This window comes from Anas acuta, chromosome 3 (genome assembly GCF_963932015.1).
Source record: "Anas acuta chromosome 3, bAnaAcu1.1, whole genome shotgun sequence".
NCBI lineage: Eukaryota > Metazoa > Chordata > Aves > Anseriformes > Anatidae > Anas > Anas acuta.
In genome coordinates this window covers 2,246,447-2,271,900 of record NC_088981.1, presented here as the reverse complement: position 1 = coordinate 2,271,900, position 25,454 = coordinate 2,246,447, and the positions used below count along the sequence as shown (strand labels likewise).

The window sequence follows — 25,454 nt, the reverse complement described above, 5'->3', positions numbered from 1 at the left end:
ACATGCCATAGTCCAGTCTTCCTGCATCAGGGGCTGCTGATTTGTTACCCTGGCAGAAGATCTGTCACGGAAAGTAACAGATGGTGAAGCAATTGCATTCAGGGCCTTACACAAGTGTGTTGCCACTCTTTCAGGAATAACGCTGGGTTTATCATTATCGGTCTCCACCAGCTGAATCATGAATAACCTTAGGTATCAGACAAATTAGCAAAGACAAGATTACTGCGAGACAAAGAAGATTAACTGCTTTAGAAAAGGACTGGTCTTTGCAAAGGATTTTAAATTAATGTGAACAGATCACTTAAGATTTATGAAAGTCAGTATTACAGCAGTTTTCACAGATCTTCCATCGATAACATGCTTTTCCCTCCTATCAGCTACAAGTTCAAAGCATTTTAAATATACATGTATGCTTACTAAATAGGCAACAATGTTAAAGAAGTGGTAAACTCTTCCAAGTATCAATTAAAATAGCTTCTTTCGAAGTCATACTATTTTTGCTGGTTATTTCACTCCACGGCCAGTTTATGCTTTACCTGCCTTTTTTTGTCTTTCATAATATCATCTCAGACAGAAAATGCCCACTGGGTAAGATGCACCATGAGAAAAAGTCTTGTAATCTAATAAAAAATCTGGAATTTCTGTATATTTAGCATATGCTTAAAAATGTTTTTTAATCACTGATTATTTTGGTACTAGCTATTCTTGTTTATGGCAGAAAACTTATCAAGGAGATGCTTCTTAAAACTGTGTTAACTCTGTTATGCACATTTTTTCACAAAATATTCGTGTAATTCCAGAATAAATTTAAAAAAAAAAAGCCAAACTTGAAAGTCTTAAATTGTATCAACCTCATTACTGTGAGCTAATTTTTTGACTTGAATACAGCATAGGTTTGTTCCTCACTGTCAAACTAGCACCTTTTAAAACATCAAGTAATATTATGGAAGCATATCCTCAAATTTTACTTTTTTAATGAAAAACACAATGATATTACTTTATTTTTAATAGGAAAAAAATTTGTAATAGGGACTTAAGTTGCTTGGGGGGGGGGGGGAAAAAAAACACCTCACATAAGAAGCCAGTACCAAATTCTCTCATCTTACCTTACTCTAAGAACAATAAAGGAGCCATCTTTCATTCCAAGTGCTAACTGTGATCCATCAGGACTGAAAGACACACTCCGCACTGCTTCCTCCATATTACAACGAGCTATCAAGGCATGGTCAGCAAGACTCCATAATCTACATCAAAAGAAATTGAAAACAGTAGCATTTTTCCTGATTGCACAATAGTTCAATATTATCAAGAGTAAAAATTACAAGTCTAACCCAATTGTAAGGGCCCATTTGTATGTACACCTTATATTAAGATTTTAGAATGCATTAACTTCCTTTCCAACCACAGAATGACGATATTTGCACTGACTTGAGCCAACACTTTCATATACGTAGTTTTTAAAAATTCAGAAGTGCTTATCAATCTAGAAGAGAAAAATAGTATACAGTGACTGCCTGATTCAATATATGGAGACAGAATTTTCTGACAGTGGCAATAAACCTCTTGGTAAATAACATCAAATGACATCCCAGGTTTAAATTTCTTCCAAAATAAAGGAGTCTTTAATACTCCCAGTCCTAGCACGGATGGCAGCTCAGACCGGAACACATATCTGTGACAGCAAAAAGCAAGCAGGGTGAAGAAAGTCGTTCAAGCTAAACTACAAGCATTCTGTACGAATGACTCATTAGCTAATAGAATTCCCCTAGATGAGTAACAAAAGAATGCAATTTTCTGTAGACAGATAGGGTCCATGCAGACGAGGGTGAAATTTTCAGCAGAAGTGAAAGTAATACTCAAAGTAAATATTCCAATCACAGGGAAAATTTTCTTGTTACAACCTTTAATAAACTAGTATACAATACTGCATGCTGATTTGGTCATTTACAACATTTTAAATAAAATGAATCAATAAATATGCCGTAAGATGGGGAAAAACACTGTACCTATATTTTAAGAAGGAACAAAGGGAGTTTCCCAGATCACTACAAGCTGGTTAATCAGATCTCAGTATGCAAGATTTAGAAAAAAATTAGCGAAAGGAATAATTAAACATATGGAAGAAAATGCATAAAAGACCTCTTGGGGTAGAAAAATTAAGTCAGCAATACCCAACTATATTTTGAGGAAAGTGTCAAAGATCTAATGTATTTGTTAGAGATTTATAAAATATTAAGTAAAATATTATAACACTGGTAATGTAGTTATTGGCTAAACTTGAGAAAACGTTAACTTATATGGGAACTGTAACATGATATTGGGTAAAGTTTTATGCAAGCTTTACAGAAAGAAACAATTAGGCTGGATGGAAGATACTGCCGAGATTTCTACGAGCTTTGGAATAGTACATTTAATATTTTTGCTAAAAACACCAGCACAAAAGATGAGAATGCTAATGAAATTTGCTACGGACAGCAAGCTGGGAGGCTCTGTGAACCCAGAGGTGGATTTATCAAATTGGAAGAAACAGAGGATTCTTGATGATGAAACAAACAGACATGGAATGAAATTTAACTGAAGCCCATATTCTCAGAGTCTCATATCTAAAATTGTGCTGTAAGCTTGAAACATAAGTGGAACCAGCAAAAAGAAGTAAGATCCCACACTGTTTTTTCAATTATAGAATGACTATGATCCATGAGTGAGTTGCAGACAGGAAAAAGGAAATCTGATCCTAAAATGTATCCTGGGTGCTATTACAGGAGGTACACAAAAACATTATCACACAACACATAGTGACCTCATCCAGCATGTTCTTTACAGAGTCTCCCAAGAAACTTGAATAAAAACAGGAACAGATGCAGTGAAGGATTATTAGGATGATTAAGAGAATGAAGACTGTATCACATTAAAGAGGACCAAAAGAGTTAACTTTTATACCTTAGTGAAACAAAGGCTGGGAAGGGATAGTATTGCTTCCAAAAATACAGCAGTAGGATAAACATCAAAGAAGGAGAAAAAGTTATGTTGAAGGACCATGTTGGCACTAGAACAAATAGGATAAACAGAACATGAATATACTCTGAAAATGAGAAGGAAATTTCTGACCACACCAGCAGTAACATTTAGATGCATCCTTGAAGTAAGAGTAACAGGAGAAAAAAAAATAAAGACAGAGTTTGATAAATTTAGTAAAAGGATTATAGTATTTGACGGCCTGTACTGAAAAAGGACAGCACCCTGTGATCTCAGCATTTCTTTTTTTCTTTTCAATCAGAAACCCTTTGGAACTTGTCAGGTTAATGTTATTAGGGTCAGCCTGGTTTCCTCTTAGTCTGAGAGAATTCAAGGATGAGAAAGAATTTGAAAAGATGTCTTGGCATGTACAATGCCGAGTGTGGCATTTTTCACCTGGTGAAAAATTTTCGTGGGATGCTAGGACTGTTTTCAAAGACAAAACAGAAGTAAGGATCAGATGCAAGATTCTTAAGAGCTATGCTAGAAGTCCTAGAACCAGAAAGGATTTCGAAAGATTTCAAAAGAAAGACCAGGATAGTTGGCCTCCAAAATTGTTGCTTCTAAGTGGATCACTTTGCTCAAAATGTTAGGAGCATAACTGCAATTAAAAAAAATAATAATAATACAAAAACATCTTTTTTACTTTCTTGAATTAATGAAAACTTATCATTTTTTAACAAATAAGTAAAAAATAAATCATTTTGCACATGTGCAGGCATTTGTATGCACAACTGAAAATGAAAAGCCTGGCTTTGTTTATGAAAATAAGAAAGGTATTTTTACTGGCAAAATGCTTCTGTACATTGTTCACGTTGTTTTGGAAAGAGCTAGATAAACAAACTACTTCTGTTTACAAGTGCCTCTGTTTTCAAATACGGCAAAGATGTGTTTTTAACATTCTTTAGAATGTTTCCAATGTGTTTGTTTAAATGACTGAGTTTTAGATGCCAAAACAGGCTCATGAAACATGATTTTATTAGTAAATTTTCCAGTCTTTTCTGTCATACAGCTGACATATGAGTTTATTTTTTGGTGCACATACTGATTACAGCCTCTCAGGAGGTTTACTAGCAACCACTTCATATGCAGGAACAGCCAGAGCTGATGGCAGAAGCTTAACTGCTGGTTTGTTCCATTCACTGGCAGAACAACACTGCGTTAAAAACAAACAAACAAACAAAGAAAACCACAAATATTTAGATAGATTTGTATAAAAGTAGGATTCTGTATCAATCTTCTCACAAATGTAGGAGTAGAGAAAGAGATCATTCTAGAAAGACAGGCAGCATAGCTGAGATGTTCTGCCAGAACAGCAGCTATTTGTGGTCCTGCAGCTAGATGTTACGCTGCTATGCTGCAAAAAGACAGGTATGAATTCCATTGAACAAATATAATAAGTAATTCTGCATGCGTCCACTGGTGTTCAGATGACAATGAAGTCTTTTCCCTATTCCTGTTGTAAGAGATAGGAAACAAGCAGCATTCCTCATTGATACGACTTTGAAATTTAAAATGGAGGAATCCTATATTCAGTTAGTCTTCTCTCAGCTGTGCTAGGGAAAATCTAGAGAAATTCCCCTTAATGCTTCTGAGGTCCTTTTCATTTAAACATGTCATTTGAGAATGTAATCTGGCCTACTAAATAATTTTATTTGCAAAACAATTTACTTTATACTATAGCCATTCTTCTCAAAAAAATGTGGTCATCAAATACTAAGAAAAATTATGTAATAAAGTAAATGGCAATATAGAAACATTCCTGTCAATGCAAAATCATTACTAAAATTCATCTCATAACGTTAGGGATGCACGAAGTTTCTAGGCAAACAAATTCAAGATGCTTCATTTCCCTACTGCAATTTTCTCTGGTTTGGGACTGATATTCCCTTCCATTGTGGAAAATCCTTTTACTAACAGAATTATCTTTCAGATTCTAAACTATTAATCTATTTCCTTGCATTCATTGCTAAGACCACACAATTGGTCTAAGCCTGCAGCCCAAAAACATTAATGAAAAAACAACATAGGAAAATCCGTTTGTGTACATTTCATGTTACTGAAAACGAACAAGCATTTATGTATTTCTGTGGAATTCCTCACATGAAGCATTTGCATATAAAAAAATAGCACTGCCTGAACTAGAATTCAAATCCTACATTCCCTAGTGCCTAACCAGCCAAATGAGGGTATGTTGGAATGCAGCAAAACATTAATTTTAATAAATGCACATTTTATAGAATGGCGATGTTCAAAGGCATCAGTAACACAATAAGAACTACAACAATAATAAACATAAGAGCACAACTAAGTAAGGCTTTATGTGCACAAAGAACATGCTTTTGTAGAAGGGCACAAGTTTGTTCCACGCACGCTGAGTCAGCGGTATGTTATCCAGCTACAAACCAGAATGGTATTAACACACTATACCAAAGTCTTAGTTGGCATAGTTTATTAGCTTCAGGCCAGTACTACTCTAATCCCAGCATTGCAGGTCTTGTTTCAGAATGGGCGTGCATCCCACTAGAACGAAGGCAGTGTGAATTTGTGCCTGCCTGTAAAACTGTGAAGAAGAAAAAAAAAAAAAAAAAAAAAGCAGAAGAGACCATCCCTGCATTTTTATGAACTCAAAGAAATAATACTAATATGTAGGAAACATGGCGATTACATGATTGTAGAGACTAATTGGAGTTTTGTTAGTTTCATATTTGAGGGTTTAATTATAGTTAGAACGAGATGAGGAATGGCAAGAGTAGAAAACCAGTAAAAGTACAAAGGGAGAAAGGAAAAGTGAAACTCTAACTGACAGAGGCATTAGAAATTAGGACAGGAGGAACCCTAGGACAGTAGGAAAACCAGAGCTTAGAAAACCAAGTTGTCATGAACCCCAATGTATGCACTCTGCATACAGAGGGCAACAGAGAGCACCATTTCAGGAAAAGTCTCAGGAAACTGCCATAACAAAGCCAGGATTCTCAGAAGTCTCTCCTGCACCCATGTTTACCTCTCCCAGTCATGAAAAAGAAAGCTGAGGAAAAGTTTTTTAATCCCAGGTAAGTAATTATTCACAGTGGGCATTGTCCATGTCCAGTTGAGACAACATACAACAGCTGTGTGGGTATAGAACTTGTATTCAGTACAGCAAGCATCTTAGCTTAACTCCAAACATTAATCTAAACGTTACTGTAATATCTTAACAAGCATTAAAAAATATATTTTTTTCATCAGCTTCTCAATTGGTCAAATTTTAAACATCTGAAAGACCTTTTTCATTAGGGTAAACCATTGCATTTTCATTAACCTCATTTTCTGGGATTTTAATTTAATTGGGTTTAGATTAAATGTTCTAAAATGGCTGAGTCAGACACCTGCTGTGCCAAAATTCAGTCAGTTATTTAGGCTTTCGGTTTATCGCATGGTATTACCTAATGAGAAGTATGAGGTGGCTGTTGTATTTTGATACTTAAACCTGCTGTTCAGAACAATAATGAGCACTGAAAGAAAAGTACTCCAGCACGTGTTAAACCTATTTGAACACAAATTCTGATTACTTTTACATGATGCGTGGAGCCCAAACAGAGAAGAGGTTAGAGGTTGAAGACAAGAAGTTGCTAAGAAAAACATGGAGAAAAATGTTGTCTTAATAGGGTCTTTACATGAGGCCAAAAAAGAAGTAACTTACAAATATGTCAAACTGATATTGGTTAAAAACAACGTGTACATGATTAAACACGTAAAAAAAAAAAAAAAACACAAAAAACACAGATGTAGCCTTACCGTACAGATCGATCATCACTGCCTGTGACTGCTAAAGGCTTCTTTGGATGGACTGCCAAGGCCCAGAGCTCTCCCTCACAATGTCCCTGCATAATCAGCATGGGTTTATCTCTCTCTCTTACTAACACCTCAAATATTTCACTGTCCTGTGTCCCTGCTAAAAGTCTGTCTGCTTTCCAACAGACACTTCGGATGGACAAACCTGACAGGGGACAAAAAAATGTTATATTAATGGCAATGACAAGACAAAGTGATAGTACAGTGAAAATCACTATGACTTTAAGAGTTACTTTATAACAAACATCATGTTTTGAAACTATGTCATATCATAGTTGATTAAATCACAAAACAGTTCTGTTAAATTATCTCCATTTGACAGAAAAAGACGAAGTTCAATCCTGGGAAAATGCTGCCTCTAATATTCCTGCTGCCAGTTTGACAAGGAATTAAGCTTTTCTGCTTTGCTTACACCTAGGGAATTTACTTGAAAAATAATAACAATTTGATATGATTGAAAGATGTAAATTTTCAATTAGGCAAGATTCATGTGTCAAATACTGAATCACAGAATCACAAAATAATCCCTATGGGAAGGGACCCATAGGGATTATTGAGTCCAACTCCCGGCACCGCACAGGTCTACCCCAAATTTTAGACCATGTGCCTAAGTGCACAGTCCAAATGCTTCTTAAATTCCGACAGGCCTGGTGCAGTGACTGCTTCCCTGGGGAGCCTGTTCCAGTGTGTGACCACCCTCTCGGTGAAGAACCTCTTCCTGATGTCTAGCTTAAACCTCCACTGCCACAGCTTGACACCATCCCCATGGGTCCTATCACTGGTGACTAAGGAGAATAGGTCAACGCCTGCCCCTCCACTCCCTCTGGTGAGGAAGCTGTAGACCACGATGAGGTCTCCCCTCAGCCTCTTTTCCAGGCTCAACAGGCCAAGTGACCTCAGCCGCTCCTCATGTCTTTCCCTCTAGTCCCTTCACCATCTTCATTGCCCTCCTCTGGACACTCTCCAACAGTTTAATGTCTTTCTTGTACTGTGGTGCCCAGTACTCAAGGTGAGGCCGCACCAGCACAGAGCAGAGCAGGACAGTCCCTTCCCTTGACTGACTAGCGATGCCGTGCTTGATGCACCCCAGGATCCGGTTGGCCCTCCTGGCTGCCAGGGCACACTGCCGGCTTATAGTCAACTTACTGCCAACCACAACCCCCAGACCCCTCTTTGCGGGGCTGCCCTCGAGCGTCTTGTCTCCCAGGCTGTATATATAGCCAGGGTTCCCCCATCCCAGGTGCAGCAACTGGCACATGCTCTTCTTTTCTCCCTTTTTTCAGCATTTAAATTTTTCCATATTTAAATAAATAAAATGGTGATCAAACTTTTAATGGCAAGTTTAAATATAATTGTTTATGCCCGAGTTATCAGTTCTCTGCTTTTATCCAAACTCATTATTACAAAAAAAATTAAAAACTGAACCTTGCTTTGTATACCTTTTAGAGAGCTTCATCTTATTCCATGGATCTGATCATAACTTTGCAGCTAGAATTTTACTAACTACAAGCTTAAAAATACAATCTTAACAGGTTGAGCAATGAATTACAGCACTGAGTACCCCAACATATGTGACTGTGTTTGAGAACTAGTGTTTTGTATTCTAAAACATCTTTTAAAGTAGGGAAGTCTGCTAGCAAATATTTATGAAGAACTCTCAAAAAGTAGAACAGCTCTAAGACTGAATTTGGTTTAGTTACCCTTAGCTGAGAAAGAATGCTTCAAGCCAGAACATTAATGAATTGATAGCATTCTTTGGCTGACTACCTCCAGGGTTTGTATCTTCTATTTCAATAGATGAAAATTTCTAAAAGTTTGGATAATGGGTCGAGATGCTGTGAAGTGTGAATGAATAAAAAAAAAAAATCATTTGTCATGTAATCAAGGTCAAACACATCACAATTTTATCATGTTTGGAATTGAATATTCAATGCAATTAACTTCTAGTCACATAAATAAAATTTACTGTAAGCATTTTCTATCATCTCTTGAGAAGGGCAAGATAATCTTCATTTATTGTCTTGTCCAGTTCCAGTACCTTTTAATTTTAACAGATCTATTCTGTGACCCAGCTAAATTTCAATGGAATTTTTGACTCGAGTTTTCTTTATAAACACTAAAGGCCATACAAGCAATGAAGCTCGGATGTTAAGTACAAAATTGATATTATTAAGAGTTAAACTATTAATGACAACTTTTGATGTGGGAGAGGTTTTTTCTGTGATGTGGTGCACATAAGGAAAGATTACACACTATAAGAATTTTTACTAATATTCATGTGTATTTAAATAGAAATGGCAAGTTTATGATCTGATTTTTACTGGTGATGCATCTTATTTTAAAAGCATTTAGTACACCTCTGTACAGGATGACCAATGAATGAGTGTATGCCAAAAAAAATATTCCTGCTACCCTAGAAAGGAGTTTTAAGTTTGAATGTTGATGTCTTTGTAAAATGCTTTGGAAAAAATGTAATTGGAATGGAGGAACAGAAGGTCATGGGTAAGCAACTAAGGCAACCACCACTGCTTTCAGTTACCTATATGCTTAAACTACTGGATGACATACTGGACAGACACAACTGAAACAGCAGGCAGGAACTGTATCACACTGAAAGAACACAAGAGAGAAGAAAGGCCAGAACAAGGTGACAGGGATATAAGCACATGCTTGGATTTTAGGATTTTATGACCAGCAGTCATCCCCAATGTCCTTTTATTTATTTATTTATTTGTAAATATAGTTGTAGTGATACAGCAGTCACAACATTTCACAGATAGTCTAAATGATAATGCTTATGACCACACCATCTTTGATTAAGCTCTGGTAAAATTTTGCACACTTGCTTATTGCTTACATCAGTTTCTTGCCATTAATGCAGACAATGTTTTGACAGACAAACATAAAACCTGAAGGATTTAAGTGCTTTCAAGATAAGATTTGGACAATGTTTTAGTTTTTAGAAATCAGTTAATTTATTTATTTTTAATTTATCGTTTACATAAAATATGCACTAAATAGCAACATAATACACTTTCTAGAAATGATTATTTTTACTACTTTTGCCATGCAATAAGATAGCAAAATTCTTTATTGACTGTCACTCAGACATACAACTGCTGTTACGATGTCTGGTTCTGTTTAGCTACTCCCATCTAAGAATTCTATTTCTTTTAACATTTAGCAGATAGCAAAAATAAAGGCATAAAGTTAGAATCACCAAACAGCACATCTAATGGGAATTTTCCCTCACTAAGCCCTTTCTTGATTGAACTTAATCAAGTCCCAAATCTCTTTTTAGGCAAGCTGTTGAAGGATAGCCAGTTGCTTTCTGCAGACAGACAATGACCTTTATGAATAATTACAGTTCTGTAATGTAAGATATTATTTAGTAGTTAAAATTTTCCATATAAGTTTTGTTAACTACAGTCAATTAAAAGTAACTGAAGTCAGATAAAGTCTGTCATGCCCTAAGTGTGGACACATCCCAGGTAGTACTAAGACCAAAAGCTTGCTTCTACTCTGGTTTCATGAATGTATGCAATAACATTCATGCCCAGCATCACTTCATAAGGAGCAAAGGAAGATGACCATGCACGTTTTGTGCGTCAGCACTGCTTTCTTTGTGTAGCCCTTCATATAAGTTATTCTGACTTTTATTAGGAACAGACAGCCTGCAAGAGTGCTATTAGCCTGAATGATCTTCCTAACTCACAGTGCAGGCAGGCTTATTTCTCCACCATTTTTATAAGGTATTTCTAAGTTGATTAAAAACTGATGTAAATTATAATAGGGTACTGCAAATGTTTTCTAGGAATTAATATTAAACATTATGGTTCTGCCTGCAAAAACCTACATGAAGCCAGAATTATACAGCAAATGGACTACTGGCTGGGTGTTCATGACACATTTTTTAAAAGACAAATTTTGCAAGTTTACACTACACGTAGGCAAATTGGCAGAGCAGTGTTCATCCAAGGCTGCTGGCGGTTTGCTTGCTGGATGAGCATAGATATTGCAAACTTACAGATTTCACAAGAATTAGAATCATCAACTGATCTGGTTTAAGTAAATTGAAAAAATAAATGTAACAAGCTTGTTACTAGATCATAGGCCAAAATACATAATTGAGAAATAAAATGTTATCCTCCTTAGCTGCCTCCTGACTATTCTGATGGTAATTATAACATGCAGATTGTTGGAAAATTTAAGTTAAGAAGCAGGGGAAATAAACCATTACAAAGCTGGCTGCCAAAACTAATGTAAAGCCTACTGCAGGCAAGCAAACAGACTGCTGCATTCTCAATTCAAATGGATGTGTACAATTCCCAGAAAAACGAGTTCTTGATAAAGCATGCATTGTAACTTATGAAGATTGTAAGTACTCTTAAAATCTTAATCACAAAATAAAGAGATGATTCGTAGGAAGCATGATTAGTTTCAACAAACATGATGGTCAAGAATTTAATAGTAACGTCTCCACTAAATATACCAAGTGCTACCATTCCAAATGAATCTAAATGATGTGCTTAGATGCTCAGCATCTATTAACATTAGGTTCCAAATATCTCAGTTAAATGAATTACAATTAATAAATTACAGTTTGGCTAACAATTCAGCTTCCTGTGATTAATCAGTTTTTATTTGTTTTCTCATATTTCCATCGTTGGGAGCAACAAAGATAAGCATCCTTCTATTTATATGATGAAATACAGAAAACTTCATGCTACATCACTGACAGAATAAAAAAGGAACACAGATCTTAAAAGTAAATACAGTCATTAAGGAAGGAATCAGCAGTATGCAGAGACATTTATGCTTGAAATTAAATTGTGTCATAACCCATTAACTAGATGTGCAAAAAAAAAAAAGTAATAGCTCCTTACCTTTGTATCCTTGTTCAGTTTCCCTGAGATCAATTTTAGTAATTGGTTTGAAATCAGTGTCCCATAACCGAATGCAACCATCTCTCCCTCCAGTCGCAAAACCTTCCTCACAAGCATACATACTAAAAATTCCAGCCTGTTAACCAATAGTATAACAAGTTTCAAAGTTCTGTACGGTCAATTTAAACACATGAAGCAAATGTTTTTGAATAGATTCTTGTTAAAGGCTAGGAACTGCTAGGCAGCAAAATGTTGTCCCATCCACATAAAGCAAACCAGCAAACACAAGGGGACACTTTTATTTCAATTTCTCTCATTCATAGTGATTTATGTACAAATTTGCATATAGATAATAGTGATATAGACCACTTGCAGAACTTTAAATTTGGCTTAGTTAATATTACGATGGGAATTATTAAATGAATAACATGGAACACTTAAAATAACTAGTTACCCTGAATAAACAAAACAAGCAAACAAGCGATACAAATATTCTTACAGGTGCAGAGATGACTGAGACATTCGTTCATGAATTCAGTTCAGACGTCATTTGGAATCTGACAGGAACCGAAATATTGTCAATTCATTCTCACGTTTACTCCCAGTTGAAGCTTTTATGAAGAATAGTCTTGAATGTTTGGAATTTTAGTGGTAAAATTATATTTAAAATAAGACCATTTACTTACGTGAACTGATCATACCTGTAGCTATTCAATATGTGAAACTTTAGCTTTAGAAATTTTAGGATTAATAATAATACTTCAGAAACTTTAGACTTAGAAACTTTAGTCTGCTTGCTAAATCAGTGCTAAAAATATAAGTTCCGTCATTATCAGTTCAGCAGCTAGCACCTGCTGACAATATGTAAATAAAGTAAAAAAATTACAGATAAGTTCTTAACTGATGAACTGTCTTAAACATGCCTGAAACAGAATAAGACCTTTGAAGATAAGCCTTCATGAAGTTTTCAAGTCAATGAACAGGTAATTTCAGAAATTGATGTTAAAACAAACAACTTACACTATGTGCTCCTTGAATCGTGCGAACTAAGTTTAGCCCTTTCCAAACATAGATGTCTCCATTTAAAGCACCAGAGTACGTGATATCTTCTTTTGCACATGCTAAGCAAAGGATAGTTTGCAGATCCCCTGTTTTACCAAATATTCCTCTTTTTGCTGTCAGTGCATTTCCACATAGTGTCCAAAACTGAAATATAAATGGCATATTAGGAAAAATTTGAGCAGATTTTTTTTTCATATTAATGTGCAGATCTCACAGCTGTACATCCTTACAGACACTTCAATGACTCCTGTAGTGCTATGAGACTAACCATGACTTCCCATATTGCCTGTTTACCAAGAACAGGAAACCCTGAGACAAATGCAGTGTTAAGTCTAAGAAGAAAACAAACTGATCAAGCTGCTTGGGAAACTGAGGGAGCATTCCGCCTCGTTATTACTATACTACCTCTTCCCATTAACTCACTAATTTTTATCCTACTCTGCTGGGTGAAATCTATGAATGTGAAAGCACACTTTCAAAAGCCAGAAACATCCAATTTTTCTTGTCTGCAAAACTTAAAATAAAGCTACAGCTCTGGAGCAATAAAATACTTAAGCTTCTAGATGAGCTGAAAATACTTTTCTGCCCTTTAGTAATGTACTGAAAGAGATATGCCCCTCAAAACTAAATTTGTTGAGAAACCACCTGTGGGCTGGAGGGCTTGTACGTGAAACTGAACTGCAAAGTAATAGGATTTTCTAGCTGTGGAATAGTGACTTGCTTCACTCTTGCACAGACAGTAACGTTCAGCCGAGATTATAAGACTGCTGGTGAAGAGAAAAGGAGCAAAATAATCTAGACTTTGTCTTACAACGGTGTTGTTAGGGCTGGGCTAGAGAAATCACACTCATACTTTTGGAATCAGTTCTGAGTGTAATTTTTTTAATAGACATAATTTTATCAAGGAGAGACTGTGTTCTCAGCTCCTCCTCAAGGATCGGGCTTCCCAGTGAAGGAAGAGTAAAGAGGATCTCACTTAGATGTGTAAGAGAAGTATTGAAATTCCCCAGGCATCCTAGATAAGGCAGCACTATGAGGTTCTGAACACATGCAGAAACAGAACAGTAAGTGTGTGTGGGGTATAGCACAGTCCTGAATGGTCTCGTCAGCTCAGGTCTTTACTAGATGAGGCATTTATGCTCTGTGGTCCATTTCACAATAAGGAGATACTCTGAGAGACTGAACAGGAATATTGAAGTGTCTCACATAGGTGCATAATGTCTATGTCTCACTTCATATGCCTACATTTTTTTTGTGACCTTAAACCCAATTTTTAAGTCTTTGTCTTTTGCTTGCTCCTATACGTTTCCTAGAAAGTTGAATTCAGAAGATCCTTGTATCAAGGTTTTTTATTTCAGATCCTTCTCTACTGATAATTATTTTTTTCCATAAGTCAATTTATGAGCAGGCAGTGGGAATATTTCCCCTAGGGCTCTCATACTGTGAGAAAAACATATGCTCTCCTCACTTCTGGTTAGCTCTAGAAAGGCAACAGAGAAGGTAGCAACATTAGCAAGTGGGTGGAGGGTGGATCCTGAGCTCAATCTGACATGCCTTAGCACATAGGCTTTACCACCACTTTGAACTTTTGCTCAGCCAAATGACCCAATAGAACTGAAATGCTAAAGGAATAAATGGGTCTATTAGTCCCTATTCTCAAAGTGATACAATAACTTCAGAGCTGTTCTTTTCCTTCTTAGTAAGTTAATTATCATATTTCCATAGGCTTATAATGAATGACAACTACATAGACTGTTGCCTGAGCATCACTGAAGGTGCACATATAATCATAAAGCATTCCAACTCCCCCCACCCCCCTTCTCTTTTTCTTTTCTTTTTTTTTCTTTTTTTGGCATGACTTTATATGTATTGACTTTGCTGGTGTTATGCCTGTTCAGGGCAATTATGGCCATTCTAAACACAACACAGGTGCCAAACAAAGACAGGTTTTGGAAGACAGCTTGCAGAATACAACAGATGGTATCACTTCTGCCAAAACCACCCACAGTTTGAAAGCAGTGGTGGTTTAATGGGCACAAGCTTCTCAGTAACCAGAACTAGAGATATTAACTGGTTTCTAAACTTCTAGTTAAAGCTCTTCCCACCTCAGCCATGTGAAATAATTGCCATCTGTTAGGAATGCTTTTGATGAGGCAGGAAGAAAACAGAAACCTTCAGGGAGTATGAGCAAACAAGGATTTCTCTCTAAGTTTTTTATAGGTGCAAGAAGTTTTATCCTAAACTTAGGCTATATATCTAGGTTCATATTTAAGTCAATTCCAGACAAGGAGAATTAGAGGGAGCAAATAGTGGGATCCATGTGCTTCCATCTGTTCATCTCTGCAAGTATTGCATACCTTCCCTGCAGTGTTCCCACAATTCCTGGTAGCATGATAGGCCAAACAGAAGTTCATTCAATTCATACTTCTGATTTAATTCATCCTATACCTGTCCAGTGACCCCTTGTGACACTTGTCAAGAGAAATCACTGAAGGGTTTCAGAGACAGAAAGAAGGCAGAGAACCACAAAATTAGAAGTAGATAATGAAAATTACACCAAATGATCTTCCCACTTTGCTTGTTAAGTTGCACGTCAAGTCACTGCTGAATGCCTAAACTGGCACCGAAGTTTTGACAGTGTTCACAGATTAAAAAAAGAAAAATAGAATACCTCTTACATCTAAGCCCTTCTTTGACAACTGTAATTTACTTTAAAAAAACAAAGCAACAACAACAACAAAAAAAAAAAACAACAACAAACAGAACATAAAAGCTATTACCTTTATGTGTTTTACTCCACAGCTGACAATTCTATTCGGTTGATATTGATCCCAGGAAATATCAAATATCTGTTAAGAAACATAGAAAGCTGATACTTTGCATTATATGGTAATTGCATCTAGGCTCGGTTTGCTTTTACCAATTTTTAGGCATAATATCTACTGCAATCTACGACTAAAAATGAAAGCACAACATACAGGTAAGTCTGGAACTCCTTGTAAACAATGATAAAGCCAAATAAGGCCTTCTCACCCAGTTCTGTCAACACACCTCATTTCTGCCTTCACACCAGTAATCTATTCCAGCTCCAAGATATTCTTGAATAAACATATTTACAGTCTCAAATAAGATGGGAGTCATGTTGTGAGCAAATGTTCCTCAAGTTTAGGGATAAAAGACTGGTACATTTGTCTTTGTTCATTATTTTAATGTGAGGTATGATATGATTATTTTAATGTGAGGTACGATATGCAGCTTAACCCAATTACAGAAAGACCCAAGTGACAAAATGAATACATGTATGTATAATATGTATACATATATGTATGTATAAATGTATACATGACAAAAGGTATACATGTAATTCATCTAACTAATCTGTACAGATAAAACTGCATTATTCATTTTGATTAATGTTGCATTTATAACAGCATACATCAAAAAAATTAGCATCAGATCCTGTATAGTTTATCAGAACAAATTTACAGTGTATTCTATGACTATGGGATTATGCCAAATGAAAAATACCACATAAAGTTTGGAAATAACAAGTTTATATTTCTGCACAAATTTTCAACAGCATGTCATTTATAGACTTGACATCTGTGGCATTCAACTTTTTAGTGTCTGAGATGAGAACCAATGAGGTTACCACAATCACTAGTTACTGCAGGAAATATACATCTGTAGAGAAAGACAACGGGACTTCTTGCTAATTCCAGCTCTTCAGCTGTTACTTATAAATCATCTGAGAATTTCAAACAGCTTTCTAGTGCTGCCCTCCCACAAAATATTTATCTTCTTTATAAAAATCATGACTTACGGTAGTTCAAGTACTATTTTATTTATTTTCTGTTATACAAGCAAGATATTTTGTTTTCAGAAATGCCGTATGACTCTGGCAGACTAAGTCACTATAATTTGTGACCTAATTAGACATGCATTCTTTACCACTCCCTCTTCAATGAAAAATCTCCCTTTTTCTGGTTGTGAAAGTGTACAGAAACTACAATTTTAGTACTTCTTGCCTGTCCTGGCGTCTTCTGCTAATTCAGAACCTGACCTTGTGCCTACTGCAGTTAGTAGCACAAGGTGGTAGCAAAACTTCCACTGACCTAACTGGGAAGTGAATCAGTTCTGAAAGAATAAATTTAAACAAAGACTAAGAAAAATTATGTTGTGTTGTGAACATAGTAAAAATAAATTACTGATTGAGGGCGGTCAGGCACTGGAACAGGCTGTCCAGAGAAGCTGTGGATGCCCCATCTCTAAAGTGCTCAAGGCCAAGCTGGATGGGGCTTCAGGCAGCCTGCTCAAGTGGAAGGTGTCCCTGCCCATGGCAGGGGAGCTGGAACCAAATGGTCTTTAAGGTTCCTTCCAACTCAAACAATTCTGTGATTCTATGATTCATCTGATAATACATAAGAAGCAGATAGATTTGTACATACAGGTATACTGTAAGGAAGGGTTTAGTAGGCTGCTCTGCTTGCATATATTCTATCATAAATAAATACTCCTTCATATGAAGTAAAACATTCTAGTATTTCAATATTGTAACATTCTAACTTGTTATAATATAATTTGCTTAAGAAAAAAAGTTGTCAGAATGTGTCCAGAACTTATTTTATCATATACATGTTTGTGCTTATATATGGTTGGGAGTTATTTCGCATATGCTAACCTTGTTAAAAGATTTTTTAATCCTGAAAAATAATCTAGACTTAGGCCTGCTCAGTTCTCCTATTTACTGAGGTTATTATGACCCCTTACTTGAAGTTAATAGCTAGAAAAAGAGTATTTATCCTAATTATAGTTCACCTATAAGTAACTATCTTAAGCAAAAATAAAAAGTGAAATAATTAAGCTTTCCCTCAGGATAAAATGTCTTTTTGATGTACTCAGAAAGAATATTACCCTCATCCACTGAGCTAGCATTTCATGTCTCATATAAACGCCTATAAATCATCCTAATCAGTGTATAATTGCAAAGTATTTCCTCCCTAGGCTTGCTAGACAGCCAGCTCAAGAATCCATCATGTTCCTCTTTCACTAGCACTGTGCTTTGTTTGGCATAATGAGAAGAAACAAATATCTTATTTGGTATTTTAAAAACTGGTAGAATATATGGAATTACCTCTGCATTGACCTGATGGAAACAAATGAATAAATAAATAAATTTAAAACACTTTTGTAACTCCCAGACAAGATTCAATAAACCTTTTATACAATTACCCTGTCTGAATGGCCTGTAGCTGTTGCCAGTAGTTTTCCTCTCTTCCAGTCCCAAATACACACTGTGTTTTTGGCATCCAGTCCCACTGAAGCTAAACGCTAAGGAAAAACAATAATAATAATCTAGTTAAGAGAGAATCAACACAAAAATCAGTTTACTGTACTTCAAGTTATTGTGTGTACAAATGTATCTTCCCATTTGCCTTGCATTTGAACTATACTGTTAAAGGCACCATCAAGATATTCTTGTTAACCACTTGCTCACTGGAGAAAGCACTGAAATGTCTTATCTTGTCTAGAGTCAGGTAATTAATTCCATGTTACCAGTGTCTCAAAAAAAACTCTTATCATGAAAGAATTGAAGTACTCATTTGAGGTGAACAACACCAGCATTTTGATTTATTAACCTGATAATAATAGTGAATTATAGAAATACAAGATCTCACTATCCCAAATACACTTTTCTTCATTATACTTGTTTTGCTGAGGTTTAGAATCTGAATTGGATATACTTTTAACAACCACCTAACCTAGTTTTTATTGGATAACCTTCCAGTGATTGTGCTCATTATGCCCAACTTTACATGATTTCCAGCAGAGTTTCCTATTAGGTGGGAGATCTTTGACATCCTGGAAGTGTTCAAGGCCAGGTTGGATGGGGCTTTGAGCAACCTGGTGTAGTGGGAGGTGTCCCTGCCCATGGCAGCAGAGTTGGAATCAGATGATTTTTAAGGTCCCTTCCAATCCAAACAGTTCTATCAGTTTATGATTCCATGACTGATGGGAGCAGAGACTGCTGTGATCTGTGAAGACACATTGTGATGTGAAGACTAAATTAGTGCCAAACGTACTGCAACTGTACATCCTGGATATGATGCCAACCAACATATGCTGCATAGGGATATATAATGGTTACACATGAGTAACTTGCACTGCAGGAAGTGTCTGAGAGACTTTTTTCATGGGAAACAATCTTCTAGTTCAGTAACACTTTTTAAAAAGTCACATCTGTTGCATCAATACCGCCTGTCCCTTACTCTTCTCATTGTCCCATCCACAAATGTCTTATCATAAAGACTGAAGAGTCCAACTAAAGCTCCTAAGCATTCTGCTCTGTTATAGGAAAGCCTGCACTTCAAGAACATGCAGTAAATGAAACCTTATTTTGGCCTCAAAGATGAGCAGATGAATCATCTGATCCAAATGGGCATATGTTTCAGATATGACAAGGACCAGATCTTCTCCTTGAAGATTTGCTTTAAGAAGATAACTTGCAAACTGAATCTCTGTTTTGTACGTTTCCTTCCATTAAATGTCCACCGTTTTTTTCTCAGATTTTCAATAGGCAAATTCATTAAAGTCTAGAGATTTCTGAGTTAATATAAAACCAGTGTTAAAAGAAAACAAGTGCAATTACCAAAGATTCCTTTAAAATACTATATTAGGAAACAAACAAACAAAAAAAAACCTAATTGTTCTAAGGCTACCAACCACTATAGAATTGAGAGAAATCATTATTTGTAAAGAAACAGAAGGCTCCACTTATCGTTCATTAGCAAAATAAATTATAGACAAGATATTCCATACCTTTTCACATTATTTTAAAGTGTAAAAACAGTGTACATCTTCCTTAAATTGGCCACTTCCAAAAAACTCTAGATTAAAGGCAGTAGATACACATGCACCCTGCACTGCCTCCTTAATAGTTACGGTTCCTGTATTTTAGAGCAATCAGATAAATCCTTTTTACATTTGGTTGCTTGGGAATTGACATAACATACATTACAACCTAATATAACAGCTGAACTCTGCAGTAATGCAAGATCCAAGCAATTCTTACAAGCAAGTGTACTAAGCAATATGGTATTAACGAAAAAAGCACTTGTATATTTTCCTCTGAGTTTCTCCAAGTCCAGATTAGTCTTTATATGTCTCTCACTGACAGAAAAATACCTGAGGCCTTGTTAAATTCACCCTTATGAGAGTCTACTGCAGGCACATGAAAGGAGGAGTATTGTAGCAAACATGTTTTATTTGCTCTTGAATAATCTACACCTACCCGGGGGTTGGATGTACAGATCAAAACACAAGATATTTTTTCATGGAACCATCACTGATTCCAACTTTTTCTCACCTTTTTTATACTGTTCTCTTCACCATGGAAACCATGGCAGTACTCACAGAATCTTTTAGATTCATGATTTTAACATCAGACCTAAACTGTAGCTCCCAGTCAGGAAATTACCACTATACAGTAGATGGACAGTGAAACAACTAGAGGATAGTAACTAATATTTTATATTTTCTTTTTTCTCTTCAGTTTACCAAGGATGGTCTCCTGCTGGCAGAAGAATGATAAATGCTGAGTTTCCTTTTTGGTTGAAAGGCTTTTACTTTTAATACTCCTTTTGGGAGGGACTTTGACAGCATCCTGATTAGAGAATTCACAGAATCAATAGAAGAAAATATCTGCCAAGTAGCTTATGCACATAATTAAACAATTATTTTTGAATCTACGCAGACTTAGAAGATCTGGCTAAAGAAGCCTACTGCAACGTAATGCTGAATTTTAAAACGTACGTATGCACTATGGCAGTACTCTCCTTACTCTTTTTTATTATTATTATTTTTAAAGAAAGTACACAAAAGGATCCTTATAAAACAACTCAGAACAGAAATTGAAATATGAAGCATTACTGAAATACTTCTACATAAAAGACATCAGCTTTGTAGGTAATTCTGCAAAGTGTAGATGTTACTACTTTCAAACTGTAATTTGTTCCTGGTTCAACAAAATATATTTTTAATTATATACAAACTGACAGCTCTTCATCAAACATCTGAAAAATGTGCAGCTTCCCTCCCACCAAATGTCATCTCCTAGTTATACAGAAAAAGTCCCAAATATCTATTTTTAAATAGCAGCTGTTCAGCCAGATATTCAGCTCCCATCAGGACTTTTAAAATACAGTATTAATTACAAATAACATTAATAGGAAATTTACTTTCATATATTAATATCTAAATATCAGAGTCTTATTGAAAGTACATAAAATAAAGGAAGCATATAAGCTATCTTTGATTTAAGCCACTTATCTATCTCCTCTGTATATTAAAAAAGACAACAAATACTGTTCACTCTTCATTACCCAGTTTGTGGTTAATTATGCCAGGGAAGCACTCAGAGACACCTAAGCTGTCTCCATGCAGTGTCAGCTGAATTCCAGCAGGAAGTAATATTTCAGAACTAATTCATTTGAATACCTGAAAACACCCCAGAGTTTCTCATAAAACAGGAGCTAATTAGCATGACTAAACTATAAATGCAGTGTCACTATTTTGGGACCTTTGCTAAATCCTCATATTGGAGCCACGCGGCCCTCAACACAGCATAGAATGCTTTTATATCTGCAGAAAGATCAATGCTGGAAAACATAAATATGGATAATGTATCTTGACAATCAGAGTTTGTGCATAGCAGAGCGGGAGGAAGACAAGTTGATTTTATGGGAATCGAGCCCATTTTTATTTTACAATAAAAAAAGAATAAAAGGCATGCACTTGAAGGAAAGGTGTGAGCCTTGTGCGTGATATGTATTTGGTCCAACCACAAGATGCCAGCTCCCTGAGGTGACTGTGCTGACTAAATAAACTGGAACTGCTAGCAACTCTGAATTTCATATACTTAAAGACTTCACTCAAAGCCCTTTAATTTTGGTTCAACACAGCACCTTGCTCTGTAAGCCAGAAAGGGCAGCAAAAAGCCAAGATACATCATCCATATTTATGTTTTCCAGAATTGGTCTTTCTCCAGATATAAAAGCATTCTATGCAAATTTTCACTTCCAGAATAAACTGCAACTTCTCCAATGTTTCCGGAAAAAGAACGTTGCTGTTTTGCAACATCAACACGGAATTAAGTTCAACTCTTAACTATAGGTAGGCACCCAGCAGGACTTTCAGAAGAGCCTCCAACTTTAACTCATACTGACTGAGCTCTTGGCCAACTATTTAACTTTTCAGGTGTTTAAGTAGGGTTTTTTAAAAAGTTTACTCACCTGTCTCAGAAAGTAAAACATAAGAGAAAATTTTAATAACATATTTTTGAAAAAACAATATCTTTAAAATATTATAGCATTTGAAATTTTCTTCTGTTGATTTGGGGGTTTTCTCACTTCATTTTTGATTCCACACTTCCCAGGAACACCTTTTTCTTTAATTAGAATCGACACATGAGATTTCAGAAGAAATGGCTTTACTTTAAAAAAAAATAATGGAGGAAGATGGTTGAAAACTAGGCTTAAAATAGAAACTTACTTCTAATTTCTAATGAAGAAATACAATCCAAAGAGAAATAAAACCACTGTGTGGTCAATGGAAGAGTAATTAGGCACATGATAGCAAAATGCTTCTCTGTAGACATCTGTCTACAACATGATTTTAAGAAAAACATTTAAAGGCAAATCTGCCCTTTTCAGTTTTAATTCTGATGTATGCAAGCAAGCAGAAAAATCAAGGATGATCTGTGCAAGAATCTGGGAATCAGCTAATCTAAGCATTCCTAAAAATATTTCGGCAACCAATTATAAACTACTACCTCAGTTTTACACCAGAAGCCTGGACATCAGTAATGACAAAATTGCACTGTTAATTTTATAGACAACTATGAATATGAAGTAAGTATGAAGCATTTCTCACTTTTATATAAATTGTGACCGAAGAAGGAAGAAAATAGATTTAATGTTTTTTACTAGCTCTCCTCCAGGGAAAAATTCAATGCACTTAGCTGTGTATAGCCCACCATTTACTCATATTAATATTGTCTAAAAATATCATATAATCATATAATAGTGTACAAAACTATACACTCTGTGTTCTAGCCCCCTTTTTAAATTAAATATACTGTGTATCATAGCCAATGAGACTCTTAGCAGTGAGATTACTGGAGTCCCTCTGCCAAAAAAACTGCAGGATTGTAAAGACTCTGCCAGGAACTGGTCTCTTTAAACAGTAGGTGCTAAGTATGTGGTGAAGCTATTACATGTGAGCCAGGTAGGGCCATTTCTTGTACAGGTATTTGTCCAACAACCAATGCATCTACTTGAGTTGAATTCTAGGTTGAGGGTTTTGGTCTTTGAAAGAACTATATTTGCAGTCCTTGCATTAAAAAAATTAGTCGCAATAGGAATTTCAGTACTACAGCAACGCAGCTACCTACACATACAATACTAATATGTGCATTATCTCCTGGAATCAGAAATCAAACTAAATTAAAAGCACAGAGAAAGAAGGTATACAAACCTGGCCATCTGAATCAAAAGCTAAGCAGGCGACTCCATGTGTGTGTGCATCCTTAAGAACAGAAACAGTCTGTACACGGTAGGAATCCCAGATGCAGATGTAAGGGTCCTTTCCAACCTGCCCTGTAGCTACTAAAGTTTTATCTGGATGAACTGCAAGGCTGAAACAGAATACAATTTAAGTTACAATACACTTGTTCAATCAGTAAAACAGTATAAAATGCAAAAATGAAACTAAAAATTTTTCATAGTTCTCAAAAACAATCCCCTTTTGATTTATTATATAAATATATTGAATTATCATATCAACTGTCTTCAAAACTCAGTCTATCCCATTATCTACTTATATCTTAAAATAATATGTTTGAGATTGACTTGGTGACTGCAGAATACAATTTATCATGCAATAATGTTTTAACTACACATTTTAAGGAAAATGTAACCAGAAATGTTTTACATGGGTTTTTATCTTAGTCTTTTATAGTTTTATGAAGTCAGTGGGTGATTTTCAAAAATTTATTCCACTTCTACACATCAGCGTAAATATTCTGAAATATGGATCAGCAGCTGAATAAATAACATTTTTCACAATTTACATGCAAGAAATCCTCTCATAATTAGAAGTTTAAAAATGGACTTACAGGATACAAAAATAAACTTTCTCCTGTATTTGAAGAACAACATTTGTTCTATCGAGAGGAAACGGGCACAAACTGAAGCACAGAAGTTCCAGGTGAATATGAGAGGGCACTTCTGCCACCAGGCAGCCCACAGTACCTTTCTCATTCCCATGCCTAATTGTGAACTTCAATATTTATTTCACAGAATCACAGAATTGTCTAGGTTGGAAGAGACCTCAAGATCATCGAGTTCAACCTCTGACCTAACACTAAGAAGTCCTCCACTAAACCATATCGCTAAGTTCAACATCTAAACATCTTTTAAAGACCTCCTGGGATGGTTTCCATCTTGAGCTGGGAGCATTTCTCTTAGATGTCAAACATTCTGGAACCACGTAGTAACATCATGTAAAAAAGAAATATATATATATTTCTTGTCACACACAACAGATTTTCATGGTAACATGAAAAGACAGAAGGCCACCATTTAGCAAACTTCACCCCACATTAACAAAAGAGTAATGCAGACTATCAGTAGTGACACAGTAGCAGAAACTACTCTTTGCAATTATTCTGAGCTATTGTCAAGCTATCCTTCAACCCTTAAGATATTCTCTTTGGCAAAGCCCAAAGGATCTAGTTTGAAAATCTAGCCTGGGGATGTTAATAATAAAAAACCCTCCCTAAGGTAATAGGAATACATAGACAGTTTCACACTGTTATTCAGGAAACAAATTAGAACAATGTCTGAATATGTGAGCTACAGATGGAATTACGAAAAAATATTCTATTAATAAATTGGCATTCAACAGATGGCTTAGGGCAGCTATTTTTTTTCTATTCCAGTAGTAGATAATACTAATTATGGAGAAGATTCTTTTAAAAACAAAACAAAAAAAGGATGTTTCAAAAACGTACGTACTCAATTTTTCATGTTAAAGAACAATTCATGCAAAAAGTACACGTATAGCATAATGTCCAATAAAACTATTTTATCTTCTCCTGCACTTGTGCATTTCTCCTTTTCTTCTTAGGCTTGGATTCTACATTTCACTGTGTCAACTAGTTCACTAGGGGAATAAAGGATGACTCCACCATATTTAAGTTCTGCTACTTAGAATTCAGTTAGATTACTTTTCTTCAATGATAAAAATAAAAACCAGATGGAAAAGATTAATTGAACTTATCTATCTCACTGTTAGAACAGAATTTCAGCTTAATTACATCTACCACTGGTTTGTACAGTTTGGCTTCCACATACTAAAGCTTCCTATCTTACGCTTGGTATTTCTGTTCCTGGATATGAACAACAACACATTCCCTACAACCTAAATACGTCCGTACCAAACATATCTGTTATTTGCTTTATTCTTTTTGATGCATGGAGTCAACTAATGGTGCATCTAAAATTAGGACCCAATATCAGCTTTTGGCACCTAAATACACAGCCTGATTTTTCGGAACTGCTAAGGACATTCCTTTCCCGCTCACAGCCTTGACAATGC

The 25,454-nt window shown here is 35.7% G+C and overlaps 1 protein-coding gene across 5 annotated transcripts in view; it reads right to left on the bottom strand.

Moving 5' to 3' along the window:
• EML6 (EMAP like 6) overlaps nt 1-25,454 on the bottom strand; it is a 122,802-nt gene that overhangs the window by 58,749 nt on the left and 38,599 nt on the right. For all 5 annotated transcript variants that reach the window (XR_011094312.1, XR_011094311.1, XM_068675255.1 and 2 more), the window contains exons 2-8: nt 23,331-23,490; nt 18,030-18,128; nt 15,578-15,646; nt 12,756-12,941; nt 11,736-11,871; nt 6,793-6,994; nt 1,107-1,244 (exon numbers count right to left, since the gene is read on the bottom strand). Coding sequence is in view for 3 of the 5 variants with exons in the window: in XM_068675255.1 (XP_068531356.1) it covers nt 1,107-1,244; nt 6,793-6,994; nt 11,736-11,871; nt 12,756-12,941; nt 15,578-15,646; nt 18,030-18,128; nt 23,331-23,490 (990 nt within the window). In the remaining 2 variants the exon portion in view is untranslated. The remainder of the gene's footprint in view (nt 1-1,106; nt 1,245-6,792; nt 6,995-11,735; nt 11,872-12,755; nt 12,942-15,577; nt 15,647-18,029; nt 18,129-23,330; nt 23,491-25,454) is intronic.